The 27,449-nt window shown below is 33.2% G+C and overlaps 2 protein-coding genes across 6 annotated transcripts in view; one reads left to right on the top strand and one right to left on the bottom strand.

Moving 5' to 3' along the window:
- Positions 1–27,449, bottom strand: part of LOC143232870 (BAI1-associated protein 3-like) — a 181,077-nt gene that overhangs the window by 81,198 nt on the left and 72,430 nt on the right. The window lies entirely within an intron of this gene.
- On the top strand, positions 14,231–22,419 carry LOC143232869 (uncharacterized). Of its 4 annotated transcripts, none has more exons than XM_076468856.1 (2): positions 14,231–14,595; positions 21,967–22,419. In XM_076468856.1, exons 1-2 carry the CDS (start codon positions 14,428–14,430, stop codon positions 22,039–22,041), a joined length of 243 nt encoding a protein of 80 aa, XP_076324971.1. In that variant the 5' UTR covers positions 14,231–14,427; the 3' UTR covers positions 22,042–22,419. The 4 variants fall into 4 exon arrangements, with proteins under 4 accessions (XP_076324971.1, XP_076324970.1, XP_076324973.1 ...); XM_076468855.1 differs by lacking the exon at positions 21,967–22,419 and adding an exon at positions 18,609–21,491; XM_076468858.1 differs by lacking the exon at positions 21,967–22,419 and adding an exon at positions 20,893–21,490.

Raw genomic sequence — 27,449 nt, 5'->3', positions numbered from 1 at the left:
TTTAAACAACTGTTGTTTAGACATAACACATTACACCATCTAAATCCTTGTTACTCTTACCTCCATTAAAGTGTTAGTGGAGCTCTTAGCTCTATCTTTCTGATGCTCTGAAGCCATCTGAAGAAAGAGACTTTATTTCAGCTCTGTTTTACCTATTCTATTCTATTTGGTCAATAGAAAGAAAAAGCTGTAAATTTTCTACTTCTGTGTTATTTTTGATATTTGGATAAATAATGGATGACTATAGCATCTGGCTCATAGTTATCTCACTCAGTTATCACCTACGTTGTTCAGTTAAATGTCACCCGTATTTCATAGTTAAATAAATTAAATTTTAAATGTTTCTATTTGTTTTATCCTCCTTAAACACTCCTTTAAGGAAGCTATAGTTCATAACTTAGTGTTATGTTGATTGACTATCATCAAAAATAATAAATGTAAAGTTCTCTTTTACTGAACAGTTTTTTTACGTGGTAAAATTGTAACCTTTTACTGCATGATTAGCACGTAAGATTAGAATTCTAATTTCCTTCCAGTAGCACAATAGTACTTTGCTCCATTCATTCAGTTTTGGATACTACAAGCGTAATATGTGTTTTGTAGAAACATTGAAATCCGAACTGTATGAATGAAAGAAAACATGCTGTTTGAAAACGAAGATCAAATATGTGATGTTTACAGATGTGATCTTATTTTGTCGATTAAAAACACTTTAGTTTCATTTATGTCAAGTTTTCTTCAGATTGTTAGATTTTTCTGTCTCAAAAATATACTTTTGGTTCTTAAAAAGTGAATAATTTCCTTTAACGTCCAAGTTGGTTTCTCTAATCAGTATAAATTTTATGAGTAATGAAATAATTTATATACCTCTGGAAATAAAGAATTTAACAAGCGTGCTTTGAAGAAAGACCTTTCTTTGAGCTTTCAAACAGACAATTTGATTTTCCTCTATTCTTATTGAATACTGAAAAGAACTGTCTTATAATCAAATGTCCTCGTTGTCATAGCAACTTCAATGTATTCTTTTAAAGAATTGTTTTCCTTACTTGCGGCCATTTCCTGCCGTCTTTCATGATTAAAGTTCAATATATTTGCCACAATAAAAACGAATACAGATTACAGACCACGTTTTCGTTAATGGAAAACTCATTCTCCAAGCGCTCGTTTCTATGAATTTGGTTTATAGACAAGTGTATAACTGAACAGTTAATTTCTTACAACTTGAACGCCATGTTTCGAAAAAAACAGTTGGTCCTATAAGAGTAAATCAAACCTAAAAATATCTCTAGTTACCTAGAGGTGTCTCTACACTAAACCTTCTGGTAGTCAAGATTGCCATTTGTCCATATAATGTTAAATACTAACAGTTTGTAATTGTGTGGAATTGTTTCCACACAAAAAAAAAAATATTACATGCACCGTAAAAATGTGGCACGTGTTACATGTTTTACATGTTTTATGTTACATGTGGATGTCCCTACATTTATAAATATAATGTGAATGCATCGAAGATTCGAAACTAAACTATTCGTAACATCCTTAGATTATACTAGAGCTAATGATTAAACATTTCTTTAATTGTGCTGAGATAAGCTTAAATATGGTTTGTACTGTAATGGTTTGACGAGAGAAAAACAATATTAACATTATGAAACGTCGCCAGGGGTAAAACATTGTTTCCAGGTGTGGGAAGATACGACAACATTAAAAAATGTGTCTCTCACTTTAGATATCACATTGAAACGGGACAATGGTCACTTTAATCTTCCACAGATCTCTTTTCATTGAGGCACAAATAATTTCCAATGTCGATACGTTCATCAATTTTAATAGACTCTTGACATAATTCAACATTTGTCTTCCACAGTCTCTCCTTCCTTCAATGTATCGAGTTACTACCATTCTTTCAATTTCTTCTTTCCTCATAACGTTTCCAATAAACTCCAACTGTCTCTTTGTGACATTTATTTATCAAATTTCTCCTACAACCTACTCTTGTCAAAATACTTCCATTAGAGGTGTGGATTGTCAAACATACCAACCTAACAAAAACTTGGTACGCAAGTGGAACATGGTATCCATACTAAGAAATATACAAATATTTTTAGGACGCCTCCAGATTCCCGTCTGTATATAATATAATATAATATAACGATGAAGACATGTTGGTTAGCTTTTGTTATTTGCTGAATTTTCAGTATCAGTTACACTGGGGCATTTCTCGTAATTTTACAAATATTTCGCCCACAACATTAAACCTTTTCAGTAATTACCATTCGTACAAAATGTTTTAATTGACATTTCTGCAATCTTTATCGTTTGAACAAGCAAAGACAAGAGAAACGTTTCTATGGCATTGTTGGAAGAAGCACAAAAACTTATTTTATATATTGTATTATATCATCGCCTACAAAATAACACTATTGCAAGTTATCAAAATAATTGGTGTATTTTCTTACATTAAAGAAAAAAGTCTTGTGTTAATTCTCAGAAATTTATTTAAAGTACAACTTGATTGTAATCATTTATAATCTTATATATCAAAAGAAATGTTAATATCACTTCAGGTTATGCTCAGAAATTTGAAATTTATAAAACGTTACAAGACTTATCTTGTTATGAAATGCATAGCATACAAGCATATTCTGACATTTATCGTCATGTCTTGACTGAGTGTAGACAGAAAGGGAAGAGATTCAAGATGACAAGAAACCTACTTGAAGTTTATTAATCTGAAGTTAACCTAAGAAAGTCAAAACGTGGTTTTATACTTTATTTTAATTAAAGTTTTAATACTCATATCAGCCGTCTTTAGAATAATACAGAGACGGAGGAAGTTTTTCACCTCCTTCAGAAATACCTTTGACTCGAATGTTTTTACTGGTAGTATTTCTTTATAGCACAATACTGTGTTTTATCACAGGAAAAAGAAAACTACCTCTTCCGTTGTGTTTCAGTACAAATGTTAATAACTCTATCCTGAAAACTAATAAGACACTGCACGTTTGAAAACAATCCTAAAATACAACAGTTTTACATGTTTGCGTGGCTCTTTATACACACTAATCGTTGTAATTGTTTAAACACAAATATACTATATATAATATAAAACTGGGCATTTTCTTTTAATTTATTGGCTCTTCTCACCACAAAAAGACCTAGCCGTGTTTTCAGCTGCTGATTCAGCAACTTATTAACACAGTAACCAGAAAATGTAAATAATGTTACAGTAACAACTTGGTTTGAAACCAGCGTATTCAAACAGTCAGCGTAGAGTTCGGTCATAAACACTTAAGTTTTCCTGCATGATTAATAGCATAATTCTCAGGTACCATGACATAACATAAAGACAAGTTGCATGAGAAAGGGTCGCCTGAAGAATACAGTGACCATTAGCCGCTATCTTTACTTTTCTTTTCTTTTTTTACTTTTAGAAGAAAGATGCTCTAAAACGTATCATAATATCATACTACATTTGAAACCTATATTAGCTTTAAATTGTCACTAGCCACTGTATCTTGCAAACATGTGTGTTGTGTATTTACTTACTTAAATATTGTTGATCAATAAAATTTACCCTCTTATAGGCTTTGAAAAATCCCACACCAGAAGAGAAGGGATGTGCGTCAGGAAATGTAATAATGCTTGCAGAGGTACGAAAACGAATGCACTTAAATTAGAGAATTATTTACTTATCAGCTTTTTCCAAACGTTATAACTAGCAAAAATTTAGCGGCTACTGGACTAGTTTCTGTTACTTTTCAATGTTACTAATGAAAACCTTCTTTGACGTGTACTATGCTCATATTGTACAACACAAAATTATATTATCGTTGATAAATTACGACTTATCAATTATGTCGTTCGGTAATGTGTGATGAGAATATCTTTACTTGATAGAAACGAAATAATCTGTAATAAAGGTTAGAATCATTTAAAAGATAAATCTTGCATTCTACATGTTTGCCAATAAACATCATAAATCATGTAAAAAATTCTAGGAAAAAAGTAGAAGTAAGGAAAAATTAATACCTTTGTTTATGATATTACTTTCGTGTAAGTGTCAAAACAGACTTTGTAACATAACAGGTAATAAAATAAAATTGTTTTCATACCTTAAGCGAAAGCTTTAAATAAAACAGAATTAAACCAAACTAAAACAAAGATAAATTAATAATAATTCACTAATAGTTTCCACACAGCTTCAGTACTGTTGTGTAACATTTGATTTCTTTGGTATTATTGAAACGTATTAGAACATGCTTATCTGTTTCTTAATCTTATACATTTGCACTAAACCGCTAGATTTCAAACACAGCTGATTATTTACAATACAAACTCTACATAAGCTTGTAGAAATTGAAACAAATTTATCATGAATAAAACATGATGAAACGTATATTCATGTCTGTTTCATTGTGAAATCATAACTTTTCCTTATATAGTAATACTGATAAAAAGCATTTTATTAATATTAGTTACTATAATGTTGATGGTATCAGATATTATTGTAGTATCCAGCTCTTGATATAAATGAAATACCTGAACATTTACTCGCATGTCACTAAGTTGATGCTACTTTTGTTTTGATATTATGAGTTCAGTAAATTATTTGACGCATTTATAATATTCAGCGAATTTAGACTTCATTTATGTTTGTTTGTTTTGAATTAAGCACAAAGCTGCACAATGGACTATCTGTGCTCTGCTACTACGGGGATCGAAACCCGGTTTATAGTGTGTAAGTCCGCAGAAATACCACTGTGCCGCCTTTATTTATGAAGACATGAGGATTAAGTGTTCTAACTTCCTAGGACATTTGCCATCTTATCTGTAGTAGAGAATCTTTAGCATATAAGATGATTCTAATATACGTATGTTTTATTCTCTTGCTAAAGCTGTTAATCTAGTTTATAGATCTTGTTTGGTGAAAAGCGTTTTAATGTTGTCTTTCACATTACTGAGAAGAATATTAGAAATGCTGTCTAAACTTTAGATTTTACGCTATTCATTGGTAACAATCGTCACGTCCACATATTGAAGGTCGCAAATGCATCTCAAGAAAAAAATGTGTCTTTCAATTTGTTAATGGGTATTATGTTCAAGTATCCAGTCTACTCTTTTACACATGCCAACCTACTTACTGACCATATTTATGGACTTAACCATTTTATTTCTCGTTTAAGATTTCATAAACTTAAATTATATTAATAAAATATTTCATTATGTCCTACATTATTTGAAATTAAGCAAAGTCAGTATCGGGGTTCAAAAATTGTAATTTTTGTTATTGTTTTCACTTCTTTTCAAAGTCAATTTACGCTTATTTGAATAATTTAAAGAGCACCTCACAAAACTCATATTTTTTTATTTAAACAATTTAAAACTTGAAGATTGTTTTTATACATTGAACGATCTTCACAGTTATTCTCTAAACAACCTATTTGGTATAAACTTGAATAATCGTTCAGTTACGTTAGGTTTTTGTTATAGTTGGATTTTTACACTGGGCTATCTCGACCCTGTCCACCATGAGGAATACAAGCCCGTATTTTAACATTGAATGTCAGAAATCGCTTCTTATCGCTGAGTAATTGAGAAACAGAATTTAAGATATTTTAGTTATCATATTTTAGATTGTTAATTTGGTTTTTCAGTATCAATTAAAAAACTTTAAGCATTAAAACGACTTAGTAAAAATTAATAATACTGCGATTACTAAGTCTAACAAAAGAAATAATATAGTAATTTCGGATACAGTGGTATACTTGAGTGTGTGTGTGTTTCTTATAGCAAAGCCACATCAGGCTATCTGTTGAGTCCACCGAGGGGAATCGAATCCCTGATTTTAGCGTTGTAAATTCAAAGACTTATCGCTGTCCCAGCGGGGGACGTAGTTGAGTGATTCAACCAAATCTGTCCAGCTTGACCAATACCTTACTGATACTAGGGATATAAAATTACGAGGGTATTTAATGAAATTAAAGTTTCCTTGTTTGTTGTTAAATGAAAACTGCATAATGAACTTCCTATGCTCTGTAAACCGCTAGTGTCGAAGTTCGATTCTAAACTTTTCTGATCTGATACATCAATTTCCCACCCCGATAATGGCATAGCGATATATCTACGGACTTACAAAACTAGAAACTGGGTTTCAATATCCATAATGGGTAGAGCAAAGACAGTCCAGTGTGCAGCTATATTGATATAAACACACGTGTTTATATAAACAACATAATTATGAGTTGCAATACTTTACATAAATACTAAAATAAACTAAGATGACGTTGACGTAGAGCTTAATTTAAAATATCAAAGATAAGAACTTCCTTGTAAGAAACCCACCACCCAGTACTGCCAAGTGGTTAGGGCGCTCGACTCTCAAACCGAAGGTGGCAGGTTTGAATCCACGTCCTACCAAACACTTTCAACTATGATGGCGTTACAACTTTACGGTCAATTCCTCTAGCTACCTTTCCTCTTTGCTGAACTATAAACATTTACCACAAATAGCCCCGATATAGTTTTGCGCGAAATTTAAAAAAAATCACAAGAAAAACACTACAAAATTTCGCAAGGAGAGAAAGTTAGTTTGTTTTTTTTAATTTCGCTCAAAGCTACACAAGTGATATCTGCGTTTGCCGTCCCTGATTTAGCAGTGTAAGACTAGAGGGAAGACAGCCAGTCATCATCACCAACCACCAACTCTTGGGCTACTCTTTTACCAACGAATAGTGAGATTGACCGTCACATTATGACGCCCTTACAGCTGAAAGGGCGAGAATATTTGGTGTGATGGGGATTCGAACCCGCGACCCTCAGATTACGAGTTGAACGCCTTAACCCACCTGGCGATACCGGGCCAAGAGAGATAATGTCTTTTCATTAACTACATATTAATGTGAGATGACGTGTATATGTTTTGTCCTTGTAATTGAAGGTTCATCTTTAAGTTTTAATCTATAATATTGTTTAAACTTTAGAACTTCTTGCGTGCTAGTACTCAGCATGAGATTTTACTTCGAGACGAAGTATTGTATTAAAAAAGGATTTAAAAATAAACGCTAAATTTTGATTTAAGTGTATTAGATGTAAAGATCATATCATTAAACCTTAAACAAATAAATATATTACTGTAGTTACTAATAAATTGTGAGTTTTTTATTTAGGCTCTTGAATTCTTCAAAAGAACAAAATAAATGCTATATGCAAAATATATAATAATTTGATTAAACGTGAATTTATACATGGCTGCACTCATAGAAAGAGAGAAAACGTTTTTTACTTGTATGGTATCTTGAGCCACTTTCAATTCAAAACCACATGGATATTACATACACTTTATCTTTGGTTTTTAGGCCAAATCTGTTCTGATGAACCTTACATGGAAGAAACTACAGTTCACAGCAGAGAGCATGGTCAATCAAACAATGCATTAGGTCTCTACGTCACAGATCCTATTTTCAATTTCACCTTTGGTAAAATAAAACAAAAAACACTTTAACAAACCTATGTATAAAAACCTTATAACTGATGGTTGACTTTAAAGAATATCTTGGGTAAATCGATAGAAGGCTTTAGCTGCCCAAGAAGAAAGTAATAGTAGAGAGAGAGAAAAGTTATTTCAAATTAAATAACGAAAAACAGGTAACGGAATCTCTATTTAAAAAAAAAATGTCGTTTGCAGTTACAATCTGAAATGTACTTTGTAATGAGCATGGGTTAAATATGTGCATAAGAAATTCCAAAATAACATTGGAAAAGTAAATAAACATATTTAGAATTGTTGACCAAAATAAAACTAACCAGTCAGATACATCTGCTACCTAAGGAGTTACTCTTAATTGAGCTTCGAAATTGACTACCACGGCTATGATGTCTTCACAACTGAAGGTATGAAACGTCTTCAGAAGCATAAAATGGCTCACACCACAGACCTTTCATTCCGTTAACTACTAGACCAAGTCCAGTCTTAAAATTCTTTGTAGAAATAATGATTTATATTATTGTAAAATTAGTTTCGCTCAATTTGTATCTCTATGATTACAAATTATTAAAAATGGAAAGGCAGTAAATCAAATGCACAATAATACACAAAATAAGAAACACACATATATAAAAGCATTATCATTATCTAACGATTGATTTCTCAAACCAATGTTTGCATTCATTTTTCTAAAAATATAAATAAAACAAAGAAAACGAGTCGTAGAGTAACCAGTCAACAACAAAACAGGCAGTTTATAAAGTGTGTTCCCTCATATCATTGAGTCTCTATAGCTGCGTGGGTTCAATGATGTTTGGCATCGGAAAAAGAAAACTGCAGTAAATAATGACTAGAATAAGGAAGCTTACAAGGGTAAATCATGATAAATAGCTGTTTCTAAACGTCACCTGAGTATATAATTTTGATGTAAATAGCACTGTCTTTAATCAGACTTCAAGTTAAAACTAGGGAGACGTATCGAAATTGGATTGACAGCTCTAGATTTTGATGGCTGATTAATGGCTACATTTATACACTGTTAACTCTTACCGCTGGCCTTATTTTAAATAAACACTTCCTGCTGTTTTACCCAAGAATGACATGTTACCTTTAATTAAACTTTTTCTTTTAAAACAGGTGTGTTAAAATAAGTAAGTTATATTAGAAACAAACAGTTTTTTTTCTTTTCTGCTGAAATTATTTCTGAATTTCAGTACACAAGCTAAGTATACATTGACAGTAAGTTATAAAATTTTACATAATCACTTCAACAAAGTGCATAATATCAGCAAATCAAACCAGTTCACATCTTTACCGGAAAAAATGGTTTCAGATATTTGAGAGAACTTTAAATACTGCATTAGCGAAAATCTAACATGTATAGGGCTGAAAGTTCTCTCAAACCAGTTGCCTAATCCAAGTTATTACGGATTTTACCTATGTGAGTCTTTAATATATGTTACATCAAAGTAGACTTGGCTTTCTTTTTTTTATGGTATACTGATTCTTTTCATGCCTTAAATATTGGATCCTCTACAACAGAGAGAGTTATTCTTATAGACTGAAGCTTGAACGACAACGACAGTTGTACATCAATTCTGAGCATCGCTAAACAATTAAGACTTCTTAAGTGCTCGTTTAGCATGGAAACTTTGAGGAATTAAGCACTTATTTAAGCTCAGACTTTTTAATAAACGTACATATTATGCTGAATATACCTTCTATGTATAGATGTATAGAAAAAATCAAAATTTATATAATACTTTAACCATCGTGACAGTATTCCACAAAATAAAATAAAATTTATAGATTTTCTGTGTTATATAATATAATTTATATCGAACGAGTCTCCGATTTAATATGCAATGTACGTTGCCTATTAAGATTTAAGTCACAAGAAATTTGAATTTAGAAGTTAATTAAATGTTGATATGTATCAAATTTATGATATTTGCAAACAAGATTGATACACACAATTTTCTTTCTTAGCACATGTATAATTTAATATACAAAAAACAGCAATGTAATTTATACTATTACAAACATGGGTTTATATACAAAGGTTTTTTAAACTTGCAAATTGTACTGAGTTGTTTATCAGGTCTATAACTGAATATTTTATCGATGGTCCAGGACAACGACGACGAATTAATTCTAAGTTGATGTTGTCACACCTGGCTTAAGCTAGTGCTTTCTTTTCCTTACTGGTCTCATACCACATACAAGCTGACTTTTTACCGATAAAGATATTTAATGTATTCGTACAAAAACTAAAGTCTCAAGTTAATTCACTGAAGTTAAACGGCTTGGTCAAATTCTGTACTTTTCCAATTAATAGGCGTTAACCTCAATTATAGCTTCTGAGGTTAATACTATATTGACTGTAGCTAACTGACAATATTCTATTATTATCTCTCGGCTACCTTTTACACCATTTAGGCGAGATTCTTAAACGTCCAACAATGTTCGAAGACAAGCTAGTGTTTTTGCAAGCCGTATATTTTTTATTCTTGTTGTAGATAATCTTCTACAGATTTAGAGAGCAGGCGGGACTTGCGCATTACACATTCAATAATGTACGTCATATGCATCAAACTGAAACAAACACAAATATTAAAGTAAATATATAACACAACTAAAAATTGGCGTCAGACGGTTTTTAACTAATATATTATGTATATACATTGATAACAATGTATTATATACAATACACTATCAAAGAATTATAGAATTTCAACAAATCATTGTAATACATAACACAATTAATACAAATAACTTTATGATAATAAAATTACATAGTGGAAGTGCATCAGGCCTTTTTGACATGGATTTTCTTCAAATCATATTCTTGTAATATTAACTCCAATTTAACAGCCTTCTGTTCTTGCCCTCTATTTGGTTCAAAAACGTCAATTTCCTGTGGTCAGTGTAAATTACAATAGGTTGTTGAGATGCAGATACATACACGTTGAAATGTTATAAAGCTAATACTAAAACCAATATTTCTTTATCCACAGTAGAATGGTTTTTTCGGTGACAGTTAAACGTTTTAGAAAAATGGCAAGCAAGCATAGTGTTAAATACCTCTGTCGTCTGATTGTAATAGAATGGCACCAGCACCACAATCACTGGCATAAACAGCTAAAGCAAAAGACTTATGAAAGTCAGGTGCTATCAATGCAGAGTAAATGCACAATAAAGATTTGACCTTTTCCAAAGCAGATGGGGATGTTTCAGACAACTTGAACTTTTAGTTTTTCTTCAATACATTTGTTAATGATACTGTGATGTTAGTAAAACTTTTACAAAACTTTCTGTAATAACCAGCCATTTTCAAAAATCTCATTAAACTTTTCTTATTTGCAGGTGTTGGAAAATTCCCAATGTAATCAACTTTGGCTTGAATTAGAGAAACTCAACTGTGACCTACCACATGACCGAAGTAAACAACTTCGGCCTTACAAACATCACTTTTTCCTAAATTAATAGTGAGATTGCTTTCTTAAGTCTTTCAAAAACACCACATAATACACATAAGTATTCATCCCAGGTGTCACTGTAAATTACAGTATCATCAACATAAATTCCAACATCTAATATAATGTTGAGTCATTGATTTATCATTCGCTGAAAAGGTGTCTGAGAAATTTTTCGTCCCAGTCGGCATTACATTGTACTGGTATAATCCATCAGGAGTAACAAAAGCAGATATTTGTTTTGCTCTGTCATTTAGAGCAAAAGCTCATTTATTTTAATCAGATTACATTTTGTGATACACTTGTATTTCACAAGTTTACCAATACAATCCTTCATTCTTGGAATGAGATAGGAATCAGTCTTTATCAAAGCATTCACTGTGCGAAAGTTTGTAGAGAATATATCTGAACAATCAGATTTAGAAACAAGTACAAAATGTGAAGACCAATCACTTTTCTTGGGTTCTATAACGCTGTTTCAAGCATATAAGATACTTCTCTACTCATTTTATTGGCCTTGAATGGATTAACATGATAGGAATGTTGTTTCACAGAAGATGCATAACCTATAAGTACATGATGAATACCATTGTTAGTTTGATTAGGAACATCCAGAAATATACATTAACATTCAATCAATAAACTACCAAGTGATTTTTCTCTTCAGGAAGCAAGTGAACAAGTTTTGCAACATGATTGGACCGAATGCTAAAATCACTCAGTCTTATGTTGCATTCATCTCCCATAATTTTCTAATTTACGGGTGTCTCAGACAAAGAGACTCCCATCAATATCAGGAGAACTCTTCACAGGCTTCAACATATTGGTGTCATACAACTGGATAGCTTTTCGACGATCACGTGTTTTTATTACATCGTCTGTCTCATTTACTGTCCGAACTACGTTACAGGGACCACGATACCTAGCTTTGAATGGATGTCAGATAGTAGTTAACAATACTAAGACAATGTCAGTAGGATAGAACTTACTCTCTTCAGCTTCTCAGTCATAAATGTCTTTCCTTCTAGATTAAGATGACTTCAAATATTTTCGAGCCAATTCACAATCACATAGAAATCTGGAGCGAAACTTGGAGACGTAATACAATAAGTACATTTCTTTTGGATCATTTTCCAACCATCGTTCCTTCAGCAACTTTAAAGGGTCACGCATTGAACGGTCAAACACCAACTCGAACGGACTAAGACCCTAACAACTCCTGAATTGATTCACAAATAGCAAATAATAATAAATTAATTCCTTCAGCTCATTTCTTCTCTTTATGGAGACAGTAAGTCCAAATCATATTTTTCAAAATATAATGGAATCTTTCAAGATCACCTATTGATTTGGGATGTTAAGTACTACATTTGATCGGTTTAGAACCGAGCTGGTAAACAACATGTTGAAACAACCAAGACATAAAAGTGATGACGAGAATTTGATGACATTTTATCTTGTTTGTCAAAATATTTCAAATTAGAGGATCCTCAACATTAATGGATCGGACATGTGTTGGTTTTTGCTGAGATGACAAGTATTTATTTTTATACAAAGTTATTTTATGTGTTAAAGTGTAATAATCGGAAAGAGAATCTGCTTCTGTAGTGTTTCAACTTTCTTTTTATTCAAGTAAGTTTTAAGGTCGTCACTTGTACAGCATTTAAATTCCTCAATTAGACATAATTGTCTTTGTTTGTCAAAACTGTTTCACATATGCGTATAATTACACCATCGACCAAAATTAACTTCTTTTTTGTGAGCAAATTCCATATAAATTTCATTATCTTTCTTGCAGTAACCTCAAAACTTTTGGCGATAAACCTACGGTATTAACTCGTATGCTTTAACTTTATTATAATTGGTAGACTCTTCTAGAGAGAGAGTGGCATAAGCTTCTTGTATGAAACTTTGTAGAATGAACAGCAACTGCCTGTTGTGAAGACACAAGTGCAGAGGACAATGTTTTGAAGGACGACATTTTCATGGAAGACTTTGAAGAAAGAGCCCTTTCTGCTAGGATTGGAGAGAGTGGTGATTCCATGGCCTGACCATTTGTTTGTTCATAGAGTTCCTCATTGTATTGGAAATAGGTTGATTGTAAACAATGGAACTCACTACCTCGATAAAACGTGGTATAATCCAATACCTAAACAAGAGAGCAGAAAACATTTGCGATAAGACATCTATTGAAGCAGAACACTAAACGATCATAGAGAGTTTTAAACAGAATGGTTAAACCTCCTCCTTCATCAAAAACTCCTTGAAGAAAATCACGAGAGAAAGAAAAGATCATAAAGTCACCACTACTACCACCATTTAACTACCATACCTGCAACATTTTAGTAAAAAACCCAAATGCATTGCCAAGAAATTTAACATAGAAGTCCAGTGAAAATCCTACAATACCTTAAAATCCATTCTGCTAAAAAATAGACAGCGACCTACCAAAGATAATCTTAGAAACGTAATCTATATAGTTCCGTGTTCCTGCAACGATACATACATTGGAAAAACAGGAAGAAAACTCGCGACAAAAATAAAATAACATAAAGATTTTACAAGACTCATAAAAACACAAAAGTCAGCTATTGCAGAACATGCCACGTCAAATGGACACAGAATAAATTGGGAGAAAACTAAAATCATCGACACAGACAAATTCCGGAAAACAAGAAACACAAACGGATTTGGCAGAGATTTAGTTTAGAAAGAGAAGTCTCAAGAATTCTCTCCTCAACAGGGGTGATCAGGAACGTTGTGGTTCCTCTTCGTCCTCTCACGTAAAAAAATCATTTAACTGAAAATTTTCCTGTATTTATTCTTTTACTTGTTTAAGGTGATGAAGTGCGATGCGATTGGGCAATATATAATTATCGGGTGAGAAAGAGGGAGTGAAACAAAAGTAGCACCAGAGAGGTGAGCCAGGCCAGAGCCCGACAAGCAGATATCAACGTAAAACGGCCCGCTGGCTGGGATCTAAAGGTCTAATGTCTGAGATTTGGATGTGGGGAGAAACGGAGTGCTCCGAGAAAACCCACTTTCACAGGACAGGCACCGAAGGAAGACAAGAAAATTCAAAGAATAATTTTATATTAACACTATTAAACCTTCACTAAACAGAAATTCCAGATTATAGGTGAGTAGCCTGTGGCTGCCATTGGTTGAATATACGCGAAGTCTCTTCTCCAATGAGAAACAGTGATAATCCAACCAACCATAACACGCTCTCCACAATCTACCAGGACACTATAAAAGATTGACAACACTTACACACACACTGAAGTCAGAGTACAGTGTGCAGCAGCGAGAATAGTATAGTGAACGAGCAATCGTTTGAGTTTTACTAAAAAAGGCAACCCCTTAGTCCTTATAAGGACTAGTAAAACTATAAAAAGCAAACCTAAGAACAAGGTAGTGACGAAATCCACTGGAGAAGCCATGTCAAACTAAGAAATCATAGAAATGCTGAACAAGGCTATCGAAGGACCAGCCTCAGACATCTCGAGCTCTTCAACAGACGGCTTAGATAGTGAAAACTCGGACTCGGCACCGGAACAACCAACCAGTCAGCCGACCAAAGATGGAAAACCAACCCCAGAGAAACTGAAACAAAACAGGAAAAAGGCTATGGTAAGTATGGTTTTTCAAATAACTCTAATAGCTCTAAGAACTACGAAATTAACGATACAACCACTAACACAGACAATGCTAAAATTAACAACACCCCACGGTTTCAAACACAAAAGCACACACGGATCCTCAATACGGAATCCCAACTCTGTTTATTGAAGACGTACAGAACACAAAACGCATTCCTCAGATTGTTAAACGACTGAGATTATATTTCCCAGGATATTTTTAAAGATATCAGAAGACTTCTCAACATAAGAGTTATGATTAAACGTACACAACCACACGACTTACTTCGCTTACATTTTCGCCCTTTGGCCTAAGGATGTCTTCGGAGTCAATGCCACCATCCAGACACCTAAAAACAACACCATTCAACCAACTGTAATTATCAGATTTTTACGTTGAGATAACGAAATCACGGAAGAACTTAAAACACAAGGCTACGACATAACAAAACCACAATGAATAAGCTCAGTTAAAACGAAACAAAAACACCACTAGTCAAGGTGACCATAAACACGAAAAAAGAGCAAAACAAGCTACTAAAAGACAGTTGCTTCCTTTAAAAAAAAAACACACGACCGAACTCGCAAAACCACATCTAAGACCAATCTAAAATGTTACAAATGCCAGAGGTTCGGAAACACAAAGGTTAATTGTATGGCCAAAGACAGATGTATGAGACGTAGCGGACCTCACGAGGTCGCTCATTGCCCCAGTGAGCGCAACAAAGTTACATGCACAAACTGTCAGGACCCACATGCATCCAGTTATAAAGGCTGCCCCAAATACACACAGATCAGAAACAGAAACCTATTTAAAACCATGAACACCAACACACAGCCTCTCAACAACTCATACCACAAAACAACCACTACTAGAAACTCAAAAATCTCACAGACCATTAACACAAACACCCAACCACAAACAACACGCACTAAGACAACACACACCTTCAACTCCATCGAATTCACTACAACCTTACTGGCCATGTTAACTGAATTAAGTGAATTCCCTCAAGACACGAGTCACTCAATGCTCTCTGTAGCCTGGCTAAACACTACTTTCACCTACCCAATCTCAAATCACATCATTTATCACCTAATTTATACAAGGAAAGTAGCACAACACAATGATAAAACACATTAAGATTCTACATATCAACCGCCAAGGAAACCTCAAAGATAAAAGAACAGAAATTTACAACGTAAACAAACATATAAACGTCAACATCATCATAATTTCGGAAACACTTTGCACAGATAAACAAAACACCACAAGCTCCAGATTCATTAGATACAGTATACCTCACTCTATAAACGGCAGAGGTATAATAGTTTACTTCAGCATAAAAATGTCACATCTCATCTCGATAGAAGATACTTTTAAATCAAACATAAATGAAACAATTTTTGCAACATACACTTTAATAACCGTCTAACAATCCCTATCCTAGCCATATGTTGTTCCTCTTCAAAAGATATCGACATTACCTTTTTTAAAAAATGTGCGGATCTTTATCCGAAATCAATTATCATAAGGGACTTTAACTCCTCACACATAGAGCTAAGAGGGTCAATTATAAAAAAAATTCTTTCTATAAACAACATACACCTAATAAATAACCATACACCTACACACTTTTCTTTTGCCAACGTTTCCAATGTTGTACTCGATTTCATCATAGCTCCCAAGGACACAGCAAACAGGAAATCACCGGCGACTATTTCTCCATTTCCTGTATGATTTAACAGCGCTGCCCAGCGGCGAGGTACGTGACTCCCTCAGTGTACACGTACACTAAAACTGACTGGCTCACCTTTAACGCTTCACTCAACTCCTATCTACCACACTTAGTTGAACATGCTAACAATAAAAGTGAATTAGAGAACTTTGTTGAGCAAGATACTGAAGCCATACACAAAGCCATTAAAAACACAATTCCACAAACAAGGAAAAAAACACTCCTATAATCAATGGACTTTAACGTTGGAAATTCACGCTCTAATAATTAAACGCAGGCATTTAAGACGAACTCACTTTGCAACACACGACCCGATCATCAAAACATAGATCAACAGAAGAAACACAAAAATTAAAAAAAACAAATTAAAATAACAATGAAACAAGTTGGCTTAACTTTTGTAAAAACTTGTAAAAAAACTAAGAATAACCCAAAAGAATTTTGGAAAAAAGTTAAGAGTATTTCCTCGGACAAAAACACAAATTACTTACTCCAACACATCACATACAACAACACAATCGTAAGGACGGACTCGGAGAAGGCTGACCAACTAGCCGACTATTTCGAATTCTCCTTCGGTAACCTAAACTTTGCTGACTTTGACACAAAACACCATCAACATATTAACAACTACATACATACAAATCAATCTTCCGTCACGCCACAATTCCCGGTAACACTCTAAACAGCCATTCCGATTCAATTAATAGAAAAATCACCACCACTGAACTCAAAATTAGCATTAAAAACTTGAAATAAACTTCCCCTGGACATGATGAAATACCAAATATTATTCTCTAAAAAGGCTCCAATCTCTTATTACAACATCTCGCAACTATCTTGAATCTCTCACTAACAATAGGCTATTACCCCGACATTTGGAAAAAAGCTATCATCACCACTATACCCAAGAAACAAAGAAACAGGACTAATCCTGACAACTTCGGTCCCATCAATCTGTTAGGTGTCTTGGTAAACTGATGGAGAAAATAACCATAGGCGTATTTTTAGATGTTAAAAAAAGAATTTAACAGTGTTTGGCATAAGGCCATTAAGTATAAATTAACTAATTTGAAAGTAAAACAAACTATTATCAAATGAATATCAAGCTTCCTAACAGATAGAAAAGCTCAAGTAAGAGTAAAAACATCTAATCTTTTAAAATAACTGTGGGAGTGCCCAAGGATCCGTCCTCTCGCCAGTGGGAGTGCAGGATCCGTCCTCTCGCCAGTGGGAGTGCCCAAGGATCCGTCCTCTCGCCAGTGGGAGTGCAGGATCCGTCCTCTCGCCAGTGGGAGTGCCCAAGGATCCGTCCTCTCGCCAGTGGGAGTGCCCAAGGATCCGTCCTCTCGCCAGTGGGAGTGCCCAAGGATCCGTCCACTCGCCAGTGGGAGTGCCCAAGGATCCGTTCTCTCGCCAGTGGGAGTGCCCAAGGATCCGTTCTCTCGCCACTCCTTTACATTATTTTCGTTAGTGATATACCTTTCCCTAGTGTAATTTACACTTACAATTCACAATACGCAGACGACATTGCTATCTGGAGTATTTTTAGAAATCCCTCTAATGGCCATGCCTCGCTTTCAGGAAACACTAAATACTGTCGCAAGCTGGAGCAATAAGTGGAGCGTGGTTTTAAATCTAACAAAAACGCAAGCAATCACTTTTTATAGGATATTAAAAAGGCACAGAAAGACTCTAGAAAAACTAAACACATCGCTCGGCAATACGCCTATCAACATGAGCAAACACATCTCATTTCTTAGCATCACTTTCGACTCCAGATTAACATGGAAAAAACATGTTAACATCATACATTTAGCCATCAAAAATGCATTTCAAATTTGATAACCATAACTAGTAAAGACTCAAACTGCTCACCAGAAACCATCATTTAAATATACAAGGCTTACATCTGTCCGTTAATAAAGTATGGATGTCACATACAATATGTCTAAAAACACACTATAAAAGATCTAAATACAACAAAATAAATTATTAAGAGCAGCAAACAGACTACCATGATACACACCTGTCAAACTCAGTTATCTACCCACTCTTAGAAAAAGGGTCACAGAAATATCATACAAATATTACTTAAAAGCAGAACATAAAAACAAACTAACTGCGTCATTATGTAAATTAGCCAGCGCTCCTACAAAATACATTTTACCATATATCATATTTCAACCATTACAAAACACTCAACAAAATACGTAATTACAAATAAGGTGAATATATGTTTATGTTTATATGTATTTCTTTTCAGATCTGGGCACAGGACAGGTAAAACATTCAGGGAAGACATTAGATATTGTCGTCGGGAAACTTCACTGTGAAAGTGGGTTTTCTCGGGGCACTCCCGTTTTCCCCCACATCCAAATCTCAGGCATTGGATCTTTAGATCCCAGCCAAGGCAATATTCTTGCCCGGCCCCGAGTCGTGCCGTTTGACTTGATGTCTCGTCGGACTGCGGGCTCCGGCCCAGCCTACTTCCCTTGTGCTGCTTGTGTCTCGCTCCCCTTTCTCACTTTTCAATTTTACAATGCCCCACCTCACTTCATTACCTTAAACAAGCCAAATCAAATTATAAGAAAACTTCCACGTAAAAGTAAATAATATTCCATGAGTAGGGACGAAGAGGAACCACAACGTTCCTGACCACCCCTGTTGGAGAGAGAATTTCTCAGGCTTCTCTCTCTTTCTAAGCTAAACCCCTGCAAGACTTTTGAAACGTCGAAATCTACACTTGTAACTCCACAACAGGCAGTTGCCGTCCATTCTACAAAGTTTCATCATGAATAATCTGCTTAAACAATCTATCAAAGAATAAGCTTCTTGTACTTTACCAATCAAACAATTTCATAATAATAATGAACATTTTTCGGGTAAACCACTCTATACTTTGGGGAACTTTCTAAAAATGTTGGAAGAATTTATAAACTTCATTTTCCTTTAATGGTGGTATTTTTATACACTGATTGAGATCAAGGTTAACATTTTGCCTTGATCGATCACAGTTAAGTCTAATTTTCAGTTCTTTAAAACCAATGTCTTTTTCGGCTTCGAAACGGGCTTGCTCTTTCTTAGCTTCAAAGCGGGCTTGTTCAAGCTCGATTTGTTTGAGTTTTAATTGAATTTCAAACTTAACTTTATCATTCCACCCTAGTAGCTAGAGTGTTCTCCTAATGCTTTCTTAGATAACGAAATGAAATAAACACAGATAAAATAAATGTACCACAGCAAATTCCTTACATCTGGCATTGCATACTCGAGATATAAATTTATTTTTAGAACGTAGCTCATTTAGCTTTCACTCTTAGTATTGTAACGAATTTACTGTTATACGTTTATTATAATACCTACGCTTGTTTCTGTATAGTTTTTGTTTTTGTCTGTGTCGTATATCTATAACTGTGTACGAGTTAGTATCAGAAGCTTATCGCCAAACGTTTCGAGGTTATTGCAAACAGATAATCAAACTTATATGAAATTCGCCCACGAGAAAAAGGTTTATTTCGATTCATGATGTAATTCTATACATTCTCGCAAAAGTTGCGACAAACTAAGACAATTATGTCTGATTGAGGAATTTAAATGCTTTATAAGTGACGACCTCAAAACTTACTTGGATGAAAAGAGAGTTGAAACACTACAGGAAGCAGCTGCTCTTTCCGATGATTTCAATTTAACACATAAAACCACTTTTTATAAAAAAGAAATTCTTGCTATCCCAGCAAAAACCAGTATATGTCCAATTTACCAAGGTTAAACATTGTTCCCAGAAAATCCAGCTTCTATAATTCTAAATCTTCAGACAGTTATGACAAAACTTTATTAAAACAATCAAAACCTGGTCATGTTATGTTTGATTGTTGGAGTTTGAAAACATAAAAAAGAAAAAAGACAACAACAATACACATGGACATAACTTCACCAGATCACCCGATGTTGTTTATTTGTCCACTGATAAAAAGGCTGAAGAGGCTAGGGAGGAACTTAGACCTTTTGTCTGTTTGTTCTGTGTATTTGACAAATGACCTGATAATCCCGTATTCATACGTATTTTACGTGATACAGGGAAGCCACAATTATTGTTGTTAAAAGGTGTACTATAGTTAGATTTGAATTTTATCACTGTTGAGTCTATTATGGCTTAGGGTATAGAGGGTGCTTTTATTAATGTTTTTCTTCATAACATATGTTTAACATCAGACCTAGTTTCGGTACTAGTTGTGGTTAGAGTATGACCAGCTCTGCCAAATCAGTGTGCATAATTATAATTATTGTTGGAAAATGATTTGGCTGTTGCCGAATCCAAATGGTTAGCGAGCCGGTAATTGTTTCATCTAAGGATGATGTTGTTGTTGAGAAGAATCCAGACATGTTTCCTTCATGTACTGTGACTCGAGCTCAGGCTAGGAAAGTTCATCCAAAAAGTAATTATAGACGTGTGTTCAGAGGATGACATTATAAACTTGTCACAAATATTTTTGGTCCAACATGGAATTTGTGAATGATTGTCCTACTGATAAGGTTTTGATGATTGCCAGTGATGAACATGAGGGATCCGGAGCAGCTGGGGAAGGGCCGCTTACCAAAAGCAAACTGATCCATGAGCAAAGAAAAGATCTCCAGATCTGTTCGCTATTTAAATATTCACTCCCAAAGAATGAAGTGGAGAAAGTTCCCGATGGTTACTTTTGCAAGAAATGGTGTGCTCATGTGGAAATGGAGACCACCAAATCTATCAACTTCAGAGGACAGGGTTATAGTTTATCAAACTGGTGTTCGAAAAGCATATCATTCTGAAATATTGAAAGTTGCCCATGAACTTCTCATGGAACCCATTTAGAGTCAACAAGATATGTGACAAAATTATGAGACATTTCTTTTGTCCAAAAAATCAGACAAGATATTTCTCACTTTTGTAAAAGTTGTCATGAATATCAATTGGCTAAAAAACTTAGCTAGAAAAATTTTGTTACTCCTTTAAAAACGCATTTGAACTTTTGAATAACACCTAAGTAATTTGATTACTGATTTTTTTGTTAAACCAAAAAGATAACAGTTATGTTTAAGCACCTTCACGTGCTATTTAATTTTATTATCATGAAGTTATTTGTATTGATTGTGTTATATATTGTCATGATTTTTAAAATTTTATAATTCTTTGACAATGTATGTTATTTAATAAATTGTTATTAGTGTATATATATATATATATATTTATGTAATATCTTAGTTAAGAAATTGTCTAACGTCAGATTTTAATTATTGAGGAAGGAAATGTAACGGATTTCCCGTTATACGTTTATTATAATACCTACACTTGTTTCTGTATAGTTTTCTTTTTTCGTATGACGTATATTTTTGATTGTTTATTGCCTAAGTCCCGCCTGTTCTTGAAAGAAAAAAATCAACAATACTTGTTTGAAAGAAGCGTGCGTGAATTTTTCAAAATTTCTACAAACTCGTGTGATTCTTATAAAAGGCGGCTATCCGAGAGACAGAAGAATATTATTGAACAACTACAATCAGTGTGCTATAGGACTAGAAAGCTATAATTGTGATTAACGCGTACCAATTGGAAAAACACAAAATTTCTGTGTGTGTGTGTTTTATAGCAAAGTCACATCAGGCTACCTGCTGTATCTACCAAGGAGAATCGTACCTCTGATTTTAGCGTTGTAATTCCGTAGACTTACCGCTGTCCCAGCAGAAGACTACAGAATTGGACCAGGAAAGTTTTTAAATTTCGAACATCCCAAACCGTTCGACTTTAGTAAATTAATTGGGATGATAGAATTTCTAAAAGGACATGAAATATCTTCATAGATAAGAAGTGAGCTTTAACCAGTGTGAGAACAACCGACTAACTAGCTCAAGCTAGTTGCAACAATATCAACTCAAAATTAATTTGCTCGTCGTGGTCTTAACTGTCGATAAAATATTCAGTTCTAGACCTGATATAAGGCTGTGTTGTCTGTAAGTTTGTAAAACTGTTGTATATAAACCATTATTTGTAATAGTTATTAATAATAACCATTATTTGTAATAGGTATAAGCAATAACCATTATTATAAAATGTATTGTTTTAAAGTTTGTACATTAAAATACATTTTTGTTAAAAAATAAACTGTGTGTGTCAATCTTGTTGACAAATAATATAAATTTAATACATATTAACTATTAAGCTCAAATACAAAGTTCTGGTTATTTGACATAGTAATACGAAACATACATAACGTAATAAATTGGAGATTCGTCCGAAATAAAGATTAACTATGTTACAATATACATCTATAAATAAAATATGACAATGAGTTTATATATGAATATATTTTTAAACAAAATTTCACCATCAAACGACATATGTATGTTCCAGTTTATCCAACACTTAAATTCATTAGTTATTGAAAAAGACAGCATAATTTCAAAATACTTTGTTCACTGCGAACCATTTGAATAAATCAAGGTGACATAGGCGGGCATGCTGACAGCCTCAGGGAAAAGCAATATTCACTGACAAACACAATTGGAAAAAATTTTGAGTGTAGCAATGATAGAATAATGTTATATAAGATTGGAAGATACACCTAGGCAACGTTAAATATATAAAATTAAATAAAATCATCTTCATATAACTGACATACATAGTGGTTTTCTAAATTACTTTAAAAATGGTTTTTGATTTGAAGCTTTTATCAATTAATATGAATACTAAAAAGCCTAGATATAAAGTATATTGGAGAAAGAGTAATCTCTTTGGCAAATGTTACGACTCAGAACACACTAATAACAAACATTACTTCTTAGAACACACTACTAAAATGTTACGACTCAGAACACACTAATAACAAACATTACTTCTTAGAACACACTACTAAAATGTTACGACTCAGAACACACTAATAACAAACATTACTTCTTAAAACACACTACTAAAATGTTACGCCTCAGAACACACTAATAACAAACATTACTTCTTAGAACACACTACTAAAATGTTACGACTCAGAACTAATAACAAACATTACTTCTTATAACACACTACTAAAATGTTACGACTCAGAACACACTACTAAAATTCTTAGAACACACTACTAAACTGTTACGACTCAGAACACACTAATAACAAACATTACTTCTTAGAACACACTACTAAACTGTTACGACTCAGAACACACTAATAACAAACATTACTTCTTAGAACACACTACTAAAATGTTACGACTCAGAACACACTAATAACAAACATTACTTCTTAGAACACACTACTAAAATATTGCTACTTAGAATACACTAATAACAAATGTTACTACTTGAAATGAACTAATAACAAATGTTACTACTTGAAATAAACTAATAACAAATGTTACTACTTAGAATATAATAATAATTTAATTTCATTAAGAAATATAAAAACACTGATGACGTTGAAATACCCAAATTCTTTAATCTTAAAACATGTATATTATTTGTTGTATGCTTTGTAACAACATAGTATTAAATTACTTTTTACTTTTTTTAACAAACCACACGAGCGAAAAACGTACAAGAGTAACAAACAACTAGTAGTGATAACTAGTTGGTGATTATAAAAACTATTAAGGAAAATATAAAGAAAAACTAATGCGTTGAACAATGCACTGATAACAGTCGATGGCTTTCATAAAAAAACGTCCTGGAATTGAAAAGCTATTGGTACGAATTAAGTTTAGTTTTGCTACATGTGTCTTAAGAAACGTAATGGACAATGATGGAGGACTATAAAGAAATTAAAAAAAAAGGAATAGAACAAGAAAAGTTGTTTTTTAAAGTAAAAATACTGAAATACAACGGTGATAAACTTTAAAAGGTGTATTAGGAATATCATCAGTAAGCTATATTTAAATTTAAATGAGTGAATGATGTGTGACAAGTTTGCAAACTAGAAATCTAAAATACCAAAGAGATAATACTGAGTTAAAGAGTTAACAGGGAACATTATCAATACAATTATATAACAAATTCGTGGAATCAGCAAGTTGTTATTGTTAAAGTTACTAGAGGAATGAACAGTTTAAATATTTGTTTATTCTAGCTTTGAACAATGGAAATAAATTTGAATATAATGATATTGTTTTTTTTCAATTTCAAATAAATTAATTAACAAAGCAAAAGGAAAGTCTAAGTCTAAAGAACCTGTTTAAAATGTGCTGTAACGTAAGTCAATCCTTTACAAATGTTTAAGCATGATTGTGATTTAGTAGTTTGCAAATAAAACAGTTCTTACTAATGTAAGTTACTGAAATCAATTATGATTACAACTGAAATTATGTCGGGAAGTTTTGCTTAGAGGAAATTAAATTCTCCATGCTGACCCCATTTGTTTAAGTTCATTAAATGTAAAGTTATTACGTGATATAAGAGCCATAGGCATCGTGATATATTTGATATATACTGCAAACCTCAATACGCAAGAAGAGTCCTGTACAAGAGTACAAAAACGTACATTTAACTATTCACTAGGTGTGTGCAAGATGATTCAACTAAAGTACAATTAATTAAACGACCATATTGTAGTGAATTGGAAGGTAGTGATTGTATTAATTTATTCAACAATATTAAGAGCTTAACCCTTTGGCAAATGATTATGTGAAAGGACAGTAATTTTTTTTCTTCCATAAGTTATTTTGGAGTAAATTACCGAGTCTAGTTATTTAACGAGACAGGAATATAACGAATTTTTTCTAACTAAATTGAGCAAGTACAGTTACTGGAAAGAGAGTTTTTTTATGATACAACATAATAGAAACGAACGAGACAGAAAATATGATTCAACAAGGCCAGGTTTCAAAATACCTTCCCATCTCTGATGACAATAAAAACAGTATGGGATTTTGATCAGGAACAAAAAGGAAGAATAGATTTAATAATGTTATCACAAGTAACTCATAAGATCAATATAACATAGTACTTTTGAATCGAAATTTTAGATAATTAATAAGTTATTTTATAGCATTATAACAACCCAAGATCGTGTACGTGCTTTTTCTGTTGGCTAAGGATCAACTAAGCTTGTCAAAGTCATAACTTTCAGGCTGCTGAACAAATAATAAACACAACTATTTATGAATGCATCACAAATTATTTGTAAATTACATATATCATGTATTATTTAATACTTAGCTATATGTTGTCTTTGTTTTTAGTTTATATCCATTTGACTGATAACAGGGAAACATCAAGTTTACAAAGATACTCAAACAGTTGAAATGTTTTATATAACTCTTTTAACATTTTTTATAATCCCATAGATTGTTTTTACTTTATCAGGTAATTTTATCTTAATTTTTCTTCAGCAAGTTAAATGCTTAAAAAAGCTTTTCGAGAGCCATTTTCCATCAATTATGGAATTGCATTTATTTAACGATACAATTTTTTCTCTTTTGAAGACAAAAGATATGTGCAATGACTGACAAGCAAGCTTTGTCTTAATTTGGCAAAGTGTAAACGAAAAAAAAAATAACTGAAAAATTGTTTATGGTAAAAATATATCATAATCATAATGATAACTGTAATAAGATTTTTCATTGAGTTTAATCTCTAGAAATGTGATAATTATGACTCCAAAAACTGAATCATTAAAATTTGTAACAAAACCTAGAAGTTACACATTAACATGTAACCATTTAATTACTAATGTCTGCAGATACTGAAAGGTATTTTCAGCGATATTAAGCAATCGTGTCTATTTAAACTAAATATAAATTAATATTGATATCGGCCCGGCATGGTCAAGCGTGTTAAGGCGTGCGACTCGTAATCTGAGGGTCGCGGGTTCGCATCCCCGTCGCGTCAAACATGCTCGCCCTTTCAGCCGAGGGGGCGTTATAATATTACGGTCAATTCCACTATTCGTTGTTAAAAGAGTAGCCCAAGAGTTGGCGGTGGGTGGTGATGACTAGCTGCCTTCCCTCTAGTCTTACACTGCTAAATTAGGGACGGCTAACACAGATAGCCCTCGAGTAGCATTGTGCGAAATTCAAAAACAAATAAAAGATATTGATATCGACCTCAATTGATTCTGTGGTAAATCTTCTTCACAGTATTAAATATCGCTGTGATAGGCACAGTGCAGAAAAGTCACTGTCCACCATTCTATCTTTGTTTGCCTGAAGCAAAACACAAAGCTACACAATGGTCAATCTGTGCTCTGCCCACCACGTGTATCAAAGTCCGGTGATTAGCGTTGTAAGTCTTCAGACACTGTGACACTGGGGGGCGCTTTGTATCTAATAATAAACAAAAAATAGTTTTTTATGCAATTACTTTGAATAAACATATTTTAAGCTGAATTTTAAGTTATTTTTCGAAAGTTAATTCGTGCTAATGTAGATTGTTTTGTTGGAAAAATAAACGTAAAATTTGTATATATATAAATATATGTGTATTAATATGGTCTATTAGAATATCTTATCTAATTTAAAAAGCTCCCCGCTGCTACAGAGGTAAGTCTAAAGATTTATAATACGAAAAGCAGCGGGTTCGATTCTTCTCGGTGGACATATAGCTCGATGTGGCTTTGCTATGAGAAAACACGCATATAATTTAAGATCTACAAAAAGATATACCCTTACTAAAATGTAAATATTGCTTAATATATTTTAAGTTCAAATAAATCTCTTTATTAGTAGATATGACGTTGGATCTTTATTTGTTAAGTGTGTCTTAGTTGTAGGAAAACCACATCAGGCTATCTGCTGTGTCCACTGAGGGAAATCGCACTCCTAATTTTTAGCATCGTAAATCCAAAGAATTACCGCTTTACCAGGAGACTTTTTAGTTGAATCTCACAAAAATCTACTTAACATATTGAAGCCGTTCTGCTTTGGAGAACATCTTGTATGTCACGACAGAACGACAGTTTGTCTTCTTCGAAACATCTTGTATGTTCCGCAGAGTAAAACAGCTTCGTTATGCTTATAAATCGTTGTTTGTCAATTTAATATTAATTATATTAGAATAATGTGTTTCTGTACACAAGAATGAATAATGAGATTGATCGTAACGCTGTAATACCCCATAACTGAAAGAATAAGTATGTTAGGCGACCCACATGAAC

This window comes from Tachypleus tridentatus, chromosome 11 (assembly GCF_004210375.1).
Source record: "Tachypleus tridentatus isolate NWPU-2018 chromosome 11, ASM421037v1, whole genome shotgun sequence".
Lineage (NCBI taxonomy): Eukaryota > Metazoa > Arthropoda > Merostomata > Xiphosura > Limulidae > Tachypleus > Tachypleus tridentatus.
Note: the sequence above shows the minus strand (reverse complement) of the source record. Positions and strands in the feature narration are given on the sequence as shown.

Bases quoted from the DNA above. Each gene is read 5' to 3' on its own strand.
- LOC143232869 (XM_076468855.1), top strand. From the start codon at position 20,843: ATGGAATTTGTGAATGATTGTCCTACTGATAAGGTTTTGATGATTGCC.